The following is a 12,483-nucleotide window of genomic DNA, read 5'->3' on the forward strand; positions in this document are numbered from 1 at the left end:
AGTCCAGGGCTGATGGTCTCAATGGGCAGTGGCCCTTCGTATAAACCTTCTGAAACTAAGAGCAGCGTTCAGTGCTTGCAAGCACTTTCTGCCTTGCATTTGAGAGTCCGGGGTAAGAATATTCCTTGACAATGTTACCACAGTGTATTATGTAAATTGGAAAGGGGGAGCAAGATTCTGATCTCTTTGTGCAGAGGCCCTCCGACTATAGAACTGGTGCATACCGAATGGCATAACACTGGTGGCCTTATACCTACCTGGGGTGAACAATGTCACGGCTGATCGGCTGAGCAGACATTTTGCATCAGACTACGAATGGGAGATACAGTCCAACATTTTCCATCCTATTTTTTGGTCTTGTGGCGTGCTCTCCATAGACTTGTTTGCAACCTACAGCAACAAGAAATGCTGCCTTTATTGCTCCAGAGCAATTATAGGATGGGGGTCTCTTGGAGACACTTTTCTTATCCCTTGGAATGGTCCTCTTTTATACTCATTTTCCCCAATGGTCCTCATCCACAAAGGGTTGGAGAAAGCCAAATTGGAGGGAGCTAATCTGATCCTCATAGCTCCGGCATCGCCTCAGCAGCATTGGTTCCTGATCCTGCAACACATCAGCATGCCCTCTGCAGTCGATCCCTATCATTCCAAACCTGCTCACTCAAAACCATGGGTTATTGATGCACCCACAGCGCATACGCTTCGTGTCATGGCTTGGCTGATAATTGGTTTGATCCCTCAGAGGCCTCGTGCTCTGAACAGGTCAGACACATTTTGATGCACAGCTGGTGAACTTCCATGAGAAAGACTTAGACTTAGACTTATACATACAAGTGGAAATGCTTTATGGTGTGGTGCTCCACATGGTGTAAGCATCCAGAAGTAGCTTCCATACTATCCATTCTGCACTGCTTACTTTATCTTAAACAAGAGGGACTTGCTCTGCCATCATTAAATGTGTATCTGGCAGCCATTTTGGTGTTAAAGCACACGACAGATGGGACGTCAGTATTTGCACACCTGATTATAGTACATTTCCTGAAAGGTCTCTCCAGCCTGACCCTCCTCATAAACCTGTATCACCTCCTTTGAGTCTAGACTTAGTTCTTGATACAATATCCAGACCTCCATTTGAACCATTAGCGAATACTCCATTATATCTCCTTACCTTAAAAACAGTGTTCCTTTTGGCTATCACATCTGCTTGTCAAGTTAGTGAACTGGCAGCCTTCATGGCCTCTCCACCATATACAATATTTACCAAGGAGGCAGTGATGCTGCGATTACGCCCTGCCTTCATCCCAAAGGTTGCTTCTGAGTGCCACTTGAATGAGCCGATCATACTTCCATCTTTTTACCGCAGACCACATACTTCCAGTATGGAGATGAGACTGCATTCCCTGGATGTGAAAAGAGCTTTAGCATTCTACCTAGAAAGAACAAAGCTCTTCTGAAAAACAGACAGGCTATTACTGTCTGTTGCACAGAGATCTAAGGGCGAGCTGCTTTCGTCACAGAGAATCTCGAACATTATCACATCGTGCATAACTACGTGTTATTCTTTGCGGAAGACAGCATTACCTGTCCCTCCTAAAGGTCACTCTATTAGGGCAATGGCAGCATCTATGTCCTCCTTCAAGGGTGTCCCTTTTAAGGACATTTGCCAAGCAGCAACGTGATCGTCTTACGACACTTTCGCCAAGCGTTATGCCATACATTGTCAGATGGCTGAAGACACAAGCCCCTCAACAGCTGTGCTCTCGGTGGCTACTGACATCTAACTCCAGTACCCTCCTCCATGTGTCTGGGAGGGCCACTGCTATGTAGTCACCTGATATGGAGCACCCACGGGGACCATTTGAAGAAGAGAAGTTACCCACCTGAGTGGTAACGATGGTTCTTCGAGATGTGTCCCTGTGAGTGTTCTGCTATCCGTCCGTCCTCCCTGCTTCGGAGTTTGTCTTATGTCTTTCAGATGCATTCTTCCAAGGTGGCTTCGAGGAACTGGCTCAGACCAGATTGTACATGTGACTAGAAGCGCGCGAAGGGCATGGCGCGCTTCTGCACATGCGCAATCCAAGTGGCAACTGCTCTGCAAATCTCTGATCTGTGGCGCCTGGGCTGGCCCGACACCTGTTATGGAGCACCCATGGGGACACATCATGAAGAACCATTGTTACCACCCAGGTGGGTCACTTCTCTTTCTTCTTGATCATTGTCCACACTGAGAAGAATTCTGTGGATTTTCTTTCCCTGTTTGCTTTGCTCCCAGTAACTTCTAGGCTGTAAATCTGAGAGTTCCCATGATTTGGGAGGAAGACAGGTCAGATCTGCAGTATGCATCTCTCATTTTCTCAGCTTACCCTGTGATAGAAAGTTGTGCAGTCGTATCCCAGAACTCCTTGTGAGAGAAACCTGTCCTTTGTCATCTAGTTCTGGTATTGGGTCTCACCCAAGAAAGCTCATGACCTAAATTTGTTAGTCTCTAAGGTGCTTGTTATGTGTGAAGCTACAGACTAACATAGCTACCCCTTGTTGGTTTTTTAAATAACAATGCAGTGCATATGTTTCCTAGAATATTGCTTATAACTAGGATAGTGACTAAAATGTGCAGTAGTTTCCCTTAAAATGTCCCCTTCCCTGAATTTTTGTTGTTTTGTGCTATGAGAAAAATATAATATAAAACTGTTACACAATCGGAAAGTGCCATTTCAGGTTCTATGAAGGAATCCAACTTTGAAACTCTGTTAGCATACCCCTGCCATCTTTGTCCCATGACAAACCAATATATTCCAATAAAAATTTCTGCAAGGAACTTGCTCTTCTGCTTCTAATTAACATGATTCAAAATTTTAGAAATGTCTGGGTGAATTAAAAATGAAGTGACTTTTTGTTCCAAGTGTCATGTGGTAGTATTGCGGTGCTGTTGTGGTACCACATGAATAGAATTCATACTCACGAGTCAGTGTCCTAGGGTCTGCGATCAGATGACATAGATTGTGGTTAACAGCTATTTATGCCCTATGCATTTAATTTGTGCATGTGGTCTGTTTGTTTTTGGGAGGTGGCTTTATTTTGGTTTTTGGTTTGCAATTGATAAAGAAGAGCTAATCTCATGAGTTCCTGAGGAAATATGCTTTTTAGTTAGATCACACATCAGATGAGGGAGGAGAGAGTTCGGATATTATGCTCACCGTTAATCAGAACAGGTGGCTTGATTTTAAAGATCTTCTAACTCAGAAAATAAAGTGGATTACAACTCTGTGGGATGTGTGTTTAAGGGCTGCTTACATGATACTGGTGAAAACAATAATTGCCGAGTTTGGTAACGTATGGTTATGACACCTCAGTCCTTCTGTGCAAGCCCTTGTTCTTTGGAGTCCACAGTAGTTTTGCATGTGGAGATTTTACAGGATCATACCCTTAGGAATCATGTTACTGATAGCTGGGTGAATATATTTTCTGAATTAGCCTCTTGTTGTAAAAGAGGACGGTTTAGTTTGCACCCTCTATCAGACCATCTGATGCATAGAACAAATAATTATTGTTAAACTCAGTGGGGTAGCTATGTTAGTTTGTATCTACAAAAACAGAGAGTCCTGTGGCACCTTAAAGACTAACAGATTTATTTGGGCATAAGCTTACGTGGGTAAAAACACGTCATCAGGTGCATCTGTTACTCTCTAAGGTGCCACAGGACTCCTGGTTGTTATTAAATTGACGAGCATGGGCAAAGTTCAGAGATTTCCTATTATGTAACAGTACATTGTTGTGTATCCTGACTTGCATCTGTATTTGCATTGTGCTTGTTGCATGTGAGCAGTCATCAGTTTGGGGTAAGAGGAATAAAAGTTAAAATTGGGGAGGAGCTCCCTTATGTTGTGCAGGTGTCACTTACATAGTTTCAGTAATCTCTAGTGTACAGAAGGCAATACTTGGATGAAGAACAGACAAGGAAGGGAACCGAAGAGGAAATCCTTAGGGTTGCCTAGTAACTTTCATATTAAAGGTAATGCATTTTCCATTTGCAAGTCCAGTCAGGAAATCCAAACACTAAGTATTTTGAATAGTTTCCAGACTATCATTTGCTTAATGTAAAGACTGCACATTGCTAGTCTTTAAAATGCTGAAATTGTTTCAGTGCTTCAGATTGGAATGGTGTCAAAATTCTCTCGTACAGATGGTTGCACTGTTAAGGAATCAGCCTCTTTTAAATCAGGAAATGATGCAATCTAAATTGTTACTCTGAGACCTCTTAGTTTGAAATAGATTTCTAGTCCAGTACAGTTTTTTGTCATCTTGATGTGATTCTGGAAAACAGATTTTCTTTTCCAAGTAACAGAAAGATCACTTTCCTTCTACACCAGCACTAATAATTTTTCTTATGGATTTTTATCATAAACCTTAAATGTCATTATCAGCTAGATTCTGTGCTGGGGCAATAGTGTCAGTAATAACTTAAATGTAATGGATAAAAACTGTGGAAACTTTGTAACAACGGTAACTGTGCCTTCCCATCACAAGATTAAAAACATTTGAAAGTGAGTTAGAGAAAAAATATAAAGTTCTTTTCCATAGTTTGTAGCTTTGCAGATGCTGGTGCTATTTGAACAATAACTGGCTATTGTTTTTATCTGACAGGAAAATGTCATTCCATCTTTTGGCATTCAGTGTATAGTTAATACAATGCCCAACTGAGTAAACTCCTTACTTTGTAAACCTTCCTGTAGTTTTGCATGTTTTTAGACCACTGATGAGATTCTTTTAGTTGTGGGTAAATGTAATGCTAGTGTGAGAATTTGTTTACTTTGGTTCAGGTATTAAAGGACTAAAGGAAATCTCCCACCTTTGGGTCAATTTGTGAGTGCAGTTAGTGTCTCTTAACATATTAGTATCTTAAGGACAGACACTCTCCTATCTTTGAAATAGCCATTTGAATCTTGCTGCACATTTAAATGATTGCCTAGGGTAAGTAAGTAATCTTGACTTCATACTTGATCAGAAAATCATTTTAATTAGAAAAGTGAGACCTTTTAGAAGGGGCTCTCTTTAGAAGTTGTGGAATTAGGAGGTTGATACCAGCTGGGAAGGTCTTTGTTGCCTGCAGATAAGATGTTCCAGTGCGACTGTATTCTATTCATTATGGTGCCAACAAGTGTATAGCTGTAAACTTGCCTCCTTGTTTTCAAGTCTTAAATAATATTCTTACCATAAATCATTTTATGGCAACAAACCTTCTCCTCAGCCTCCTCCCAACACAGAGTTCTGTAGCACATAATAAAAAGAAAACATGTTTCCTGGATTGTTGCACTGTTGAAATACAAAAGAATTTGAGTAGCACTTTAGTCTACCCACAATAAAGTCCATTAAAGCCAGCTTAGTGTATCTGCTCTAATCTATGTTTTATACGATGCTAGTACAGTAAACTCTTTCATATCCGGCATTCTGTTATCTGGAACTCTCAAATAACTGGCATTTTAACCATAAGTAAATCTTAGCAATGTTTTCATAATGAAAGTAAATACGAATAAATAAAGCAAATACAGTATAAGCTTACAGTGTACAATACTGCTGTTGTTGGTTAATAAAGTACTCTGCATACATTATTGTTTGTTTCTTAATATCTAATGTTGTTTTTCTTTAATGTTATGCATTGCTAGATGTACAGTAAACCCTCCATTTAACAGACACTGATATAACAGATTTCGTAAATAGCGGACTCTCTCTGCCCCCCACCCCAAAGAAAAAAAAAAAGAAAAAGAGAAAATGCTGGAGACTCACCAGAGCTGCCACTGGGGCTGCAGGAGCTGCCATAATGGCTTGGGCTGTCAGGGCTGGAAGGGCCACCGCAGTGGCTGGGGCCAGAGGAGCCAGGGAGGGGCTGCAAGCAGGGCAGAGGAGCTTTCCTCTCCCTGCCTCATGCGTGGAGCAAGTCAGTGCCTGGCCACCACTGCCTGTGATGGAACTGAGCATCAGCCATGGTGTTGGAGGATGCTGCTTGCTGGTAGGCTGGGGACAGCCATGCTCTACCTTCATGCATGCGGCTTGGAGCTGGGGCTGGAGGAACCACAGCACTGAGAGCTGCAGCAGGTGGAAGGAGCCAGGCCAGCATTCGGCTCCTATCCTGGTAATTGGGAGAGGGATAGGGAGGTGTGAGGGGAAGAATGGGGCAGGAGTGGGGAAGGGAAGTGGGGGATCAGAGGACAGGAGTGAGTGATGGGCTGGGAAGGTCACTGCATCATCATACAGTATAACCATTTGGATATAACAAACTTTTGGCGTTAACGGAAACACCCTTTCCCCCTATTAGCCCATTAAATCAAGGGTTTACTGTACCTCTCTGTTATCCATAATATTTGAATATCTGGCAAACTCCCACTCCCCGGGCTGGTGGATATGAAAGAGTTTACTGTAATAAAGTTATAGCATGGCAGCATACTGCCCTCTAGTGGGATCACATTAACTGCTGCCAGACATGTCCTTCAGTTGTTTCTGCAATGCAGCATGTCTTTCATTCTTGGCCAGTCAACTCCCTTTTTTGTTTTCCTGAGGGCAGCTGCATCAATGCTTGACTTTTCTAGGGTCACTACCAGGATGTAATTTGGCATGGAACAGGGCACAGACTTTTATGCAGGGTTTAGTTTACAGATATATGTTGCAGGTTCGAGGTATAGTATAGTATTTAGCTAATCAAGAGTGCCGCAAACACACCAGACAGAAGATTTTTCTCATTTTCTGATTAATTTGGACTGAACATTTTACGTTACATCTTCAGAAAAAATGGCTGAAAAATTATCACTTTAGCTATACTGGTATAGTTAGCGACAAAAATTCAGCTTCATATGAATGCTGATACAATGATATAAGAATGCTTATGCTGGTCTTACACATTCCTGTATAGGAAGAGGAATAAGCTAGACTGGTGGTATAAGACGCTTTTGTATCCACATTAGAGGTTTTACCAGTATAACTATTCTGGTTTAAAAACAAAACAAAACTACTGCTTACCAAAATAATTTTGGTAATAAGAAAAATTGTGTGTAGTCCAGGCCTACGTCTGAGACAGAATGTTTGTTTGTACACCGTCTCTCAGGTGAACTGTGGTAGTGATCTTAGTCTGTAGGTGGATCAACAAGCTAGAGTGAAACAATATTTCCTAAGTAAAACCTGTTTTTAATGGCCTGTCTTTACTTTTAAACTTCTGACAGGATTGTCACAGCATTTAGTTACAGACTACAAACAAGTAATGGGACTTCTGGAAGAAGGAATAGCGAACAGGTATTTTTAATCGGCCTCTTCTTTTTTCCCAGAATTGATAGCACAACTACTGAATTTTTCCAACAGTGTTGCATACTTACAGTTTAACTGTAAACAGAAATTAAGAGTGAATGATCTATGCAGGTCTCCCAGTTACTCTCTGGGGGAAAAAACACTACATATCATTACATAGCTCTAAATGGTTGTTATATGGACTCATTAGAAGATTTGCATAGATAAGATTACAAAACTGATTGTATTTTGACTTACACATAGTGTGAGTGATTTGTAGGGAGATGTTTTGCTGTCTGTAGACACCGCATGCCCCGTTCTTCAGGTGGAATGGTTTTCAATTCAGTTTTAAAGTAGTTTGGAATTACTGAAAACTGATTGATGAATATTGATTGCTTGATGCAGGCTGACCACAGGGTACGACAGGATCAGTTGTCTAGACTAGGGGTTCTGAAACATTGACGTGACACCCCCCCTTTTGGTTTTCTTCATGCCTCCCACCATTTTTGACAGAAATAAATTTAACCCTTTGCACTCATTGTTCTTGATCAATTGACTCGTGCATATGAGGAAGATAGAAAAATATTAATAAAACATTAAAGCTATTTTATTTTATTTTATTTTATTGAAAATTTCCAAATGAATAAAAATTTCAGTGCATATTTTTTAATCCACACTTACAACACTTCAAATTCGAAGCACTTCAAAACTACCTAAACCTTAACTAAACTGCAGTAAACAGAGCGAAACTGTAACATACCAGTAGTTATTGGTTAACCAAATGGCTTGTTTTCCAGTCATTTTACTTTTGAAGATAAAACGGAAGTTTAAAGAACAGACATTTAAGCAAATAAAAGCAGTCTGAATTGAACTTAATGAGATGGATGATACTGTTTTTCCCTTACAAGCTCAAAAACTCTAGGTTTGAAAGATGAAAGCGCACAATGCGAGTCACTTTCCACTTCCAGCCGACTGGGCTCTTTTGTTTTTAATACAACGAGAGATGAAAAACCAGCTTCACAAAGATAAGTGGAGGGAAAAGGAATGATCAAACACAGCACTGCTTCTCCAACTTTGTCATAAATGAGGAAGTATTTTAGACAAAACTCTTCCAGACTCATAGTTTCAAAATTATTTTTCAATTCAATGGCTTGTTGATGCAACGGGTACAGCAATGAATCCTCACCAGTGTTGAATGGACTTGTGTACCATTTTCCAAACAGGAATATCCAAGGGGGCATCTGGAAAATATTGCATGAACTTTTCAGCAAAGCAGTCCAGATAATACATAAGTTTTTGCCTTTGATCCAGGTAACGCTGATCAAGACTTCCCTTTTCAGCTAGGAGCTCATTGAGATGAGAGAATGATAAAAAGCTTCCAGGTTGAAGTCTTGCTTCCAGAGATGAATTTTCTTCATGAAAGGTCTGATTGCATAGTCGTGGGCAATGATGTTTGCATTCTTCCTTGGAGCTCTGAATTGAGGTAGTTAGCCTCAAAAATGTCCAGAAGTCACACCAGTAAAAACTGAAATGTTTTGTCTGTGATTAAAGTAATATACAATTCTTCTTTTTCCTGACCTTGGAGAAAAATTTCCATTTCAAGCATGAGTTCTTAGAGCCAGCTCAGCAAATTTCCTTTTGAGAGCCAGCGGATTTCTGTGTGAAATGAAAGTTTTATGATTGTTCTCAAATCGGTGCAAAGAGCTGAAAAACTCATTGTGTTTCAAGTGCTCCACTTCACAAAACTGACAACATTCATTGCCAATTTCAGTGAATTACACAGGTCATCTGGAAGTGTCTTAGCAGCCATGTCTTGTCTGTGGTTGAAGCTGAAGTCTTTTCTTTGACCAGTGTCACAAATCCAGAGTGAGAGCTAATCATCACTGGGGCACTGATAGTGCAAATGCCGACTAGCTTTTCCCATGAAAGACCATTGTCTTCAAAAAAGTCGGAAATTGTTGCCAAAATATCAGAAGCCTTTGATGTAGTCTCCAGTGCTTTTTGAGAAAAGCATTTCATCTTTCGCAGCTCCATCATCCGCAAATCGAGAACAGATGAGCAACTGACTGCACTGAGCTTCATCAGTGATATCATCGCACTGAATTGCAAAAACAACCCCACTGCTTTTATTTTTTATTGAAGTCGGTGCCTGTGGAGCCAAGAAAAGATATTATCACCTCAGCTCAGGTGATTCAAAAGCTTCTGTCTCTCTCTCCAGGAAATTTTGTCCAATAAAAAGATTTTACCTCACCCATCTTGTCACTCTTAACTTTGTTAGTTAACCTTCAGAGTTAACTAATTAAAATTTAATATGTAAATAAAATATACTAAAGAGCTATCTCATTTCCATTTATATAGTTAAAAGGCTACACAACTATTAATACATATATAATAGGCTCCATCTGAACACCTAGCATTATTTGCCTTAGTCTACTTCTCTGTGAGGATTGCCTTTCTAGTTACCATCACTTCAGCTGGAAGAGTAGGTAAACCAGGGGCCCTTACAGCTGATCCCCCTTATGCTGTCTTCCAAAGAAACAAGGTTTCTCTGAGATTACACCCAAAATTAGCCAGAGCAATTTTGAATTTTCATCTGAAATAGGTGATTCACTTACCTGTGTTCTTCCTGAAATAAAGTATTACTGCTGAAGTCAGGAAGCTTCACTGTCTAGGTGTCTGTCATGGCTGGGCATTCCACCTGTAAAGGACAACATTCTTTAGGAAATCACCTAGACTGTTTGTATTATTTGTGGATGTATGAGAGAGGAAGAGAGCTCCTCTTGAAGACTTTGCAAATGGATTTCAGGTTGCATGGTGCTTTATGAGGTAAGTGAGCCCCTCACTCCACAAGGTGTGAGGGCCCACTAAACTAGACCTCAGGCTTCAGTGGTAGTCTCACTTCAAGATGTCTCTATTCTGGAAATCTCAGGCAGCACTGTGACGCCATGTTGATACTTTTGCAAGACTTTACACCCTGGTACAAGTTTCTGTATCTGATGAATCCTTTGGCAGAACAGTCCTTGAATCATTGATCCAGCAGAGTTCCTCAAACACTATTCCTCATTAAACATTGCGTGTGAATAACCCACAGTGAAAAATAGGTAGGGGCTATCCCTTAATGAAAAGAGGAAGGTTATTTACCTTGTGCAGTAACTGGAGTTCTTTGATATACAGTATGTTGTCTGTATTCCACTAGCCAGCCTCCTTCCCCTCTGCTTTAGAGCTGTATGTTAGGACTATATGTAGTAGAAAGTCACTGAAGAGGTGGTTGGTCTGCATAGCCCAGGAAAGAGGAGCAGGGTTCAGAGGTGGACCAATGGTCACTGCTAGAAGGAATTTTCCAATATCAAGCACGTGGAGCACATACATACCTCACAGTGGAATACACATAGGGCTCACACATCCTGAAAAACTACAGTTCTTGTAAAGGTGAGTAACCTCTCTTTTTACGTTCAGGTTGTATTAAGCTCTTATTTAATCTAACACCATAAATATGACCTGAACTCTGTTTTAATTTGTGTCTTGACTGACCCCCAGATCAAAATGCCCTCTACTTTCTCCACCTTTGCCTTCCACTTTCTGAGGGTCTTTACTGGGCTTAGTTAAGAATTTGGCCACTGTAGGTAAGGCTACAATTCTTTATTTTTAGCCTTCTTTAATCAGTTGAATCTTGTGTTTGTGCTTCAGAAACCTGAATTGTCCCAACTCAACTTTTGTTTGCATTTTTTATGTAGAATCACAGCAGCTACACATGTTCATGATGCCAGCAGCAGGTCCCATGCCATCTTCACCATTCAATACACTCAGGTTAGCTAAAGAATTCAATCTTTTTTTTCCCATCCTGCCACAAAGAACTTTGTTTGACGTACCAGACAGCGTTTGTGCTACTTTCAGTAGCCTCAGTGGAAATTCTGCTACTTTATTTCTTAGGATCCATTCTGCAGATTTTGTTCCACTTCCCATGTCACGTGAAAGGCTTTGTACTTTTTTGCAATTTTCCTGTTTCCTTGTGCCAGCTTATGGTTGGTTGTGAAGTCAGAAGCCTCTTGTGAACAGGAAAAAATGAAACTGAAAACTGATCTTTGTATTGCAATGCCACCCCAACAATGTTGTGAAAATTCATGTATGCTCATAAGTTTGCAGTTTCACTACTTTCTGTATGGTGCAGTTACTACTTAGTGATTAAGATCTTAGTGTAAAGAGTAGTATTTCAATTTTTCCTCTGAATTTTTTGTCTTTTTGGGATTTCTGTGTTCATAACCTAAGTATCTTGGTGGATAGCGTGCTGTATCTAATACCTCCTTTTTCTGGGGAAGTATCATACAGTGTCAGGAGATGGTCTTGATGTAATAGATCTTTTCCATCTTCTCTTTCTAACATCCTGTGATTTTAGAACATTCAAGATATTTTTCAGGAGTTGCAGATAAGAACCTTACAATTCATTAATAGTGATTTTTGGCAGGGCTAGAAGAAAACCTTTTCATACAGCCATTAGGTATTGAGCTTTGCTCAAGAGAAAATGAGCATGAAGAGTAGGTTTTGCATATAAGTTAAGACAACTACTGAGTTAATGTTTTGATGATACTAAGTTTCTCAAGATCGCATAGCAAGTAGAAAACTCAAAAACACAATTTTTCCATAGAATATGTAGCCTCTTGTATTTTTATAAATTTGAATAAGTGGAAAAACATTTTGATTTATTTTCCCCTTCAGGCTATACTGGAGAATAATCTCCCCTCTGAAATTGCAAGCAAGATCAATCTGGTGGACCTTGCAGGCAGGTAATAATGAAATGTTGATGGGAGGAAGCACTCTTAAAATATTAACTGCTATGTGCCATCCCGTTGATAAGACTGAGGATGTAAAAATGGAAATTATATTTTTAAAAGCTGTATTAAAAGAATGCTAAATATGACTTCTGTGTATAAAAGCAAAGAGGATATTGTGCTAAAGTTGTCACTCTGTCATGTATCGTTTTTTGTGGGAGTGGAACTTCATTGGGCCAGACTCCATTACGAAAGATGAATTTGTCAAAACCATGTGCAACAACAGTGAACTAACATCAGGTTTTTCCCCACTACCGCAAAGCAAAGAACAGAGCAAAACTGTAATGCTCAGTGTTAAACAGGGCAGCAGGATGCACTCAAGAGAAGAAGAAAGCATGTTCTGTGTTCCTCCACCACTAGCCACTTGCAAGCCATTGTTCTGTGTCTA

At 40.3% G+C, this 12,483-nt stretch overlaps 1 protein-coding gene across 2 annotated transcripts in view; it reads left to right on the forward strand.

Moving 5' to 3' along the window:
• STARD9 (StAR related lipid transfer domain containing 9) overlaps positions 1-12,483 on the forward strand; it is a 163,600-nt gene that overhangs the window by 69,863 nt on the left and 81,254 nt on the right. For both annotated transcript variants that reach the window (XR_012645953.1, XM_074997077.1), the window contains exons 8-10: positions 7,209-7,278; positions 11,004-11,076; positions 11,983-12,050. Coding sequence is in view for 1 of the 2 variants with exons in the window: in XM_074997077.1 (XP_074853178.1) it covers positions 7,209-7,278; positions 11,004-11,076; positions 11,983-12,050 (211 nt within the window). In the remaining variant the exon portion in view is untranslated. The remainder of the gene's footprint in view (positions 1-7,208; positions 7,279-11,003; positions 11,077-11,982; positions 12,051-12,483) is intronic.

The sequence above is a fragment of the Carettochelys insculpta genome, chromosome 6, assembly GCF_033958435.1.
Source record: "Carettochelys insculpta isolate YL-2023 chromosome 6, ASM3395843v1, whole genome shotgun sequence".
In the NCBI taxonomy this organism is placed as follows: domain Eukaryota; kingdom Metazoa; phylum Chordata; order Testudines; family Carettochelyidae; genus Carettochelys; species Carettochelys insculpta.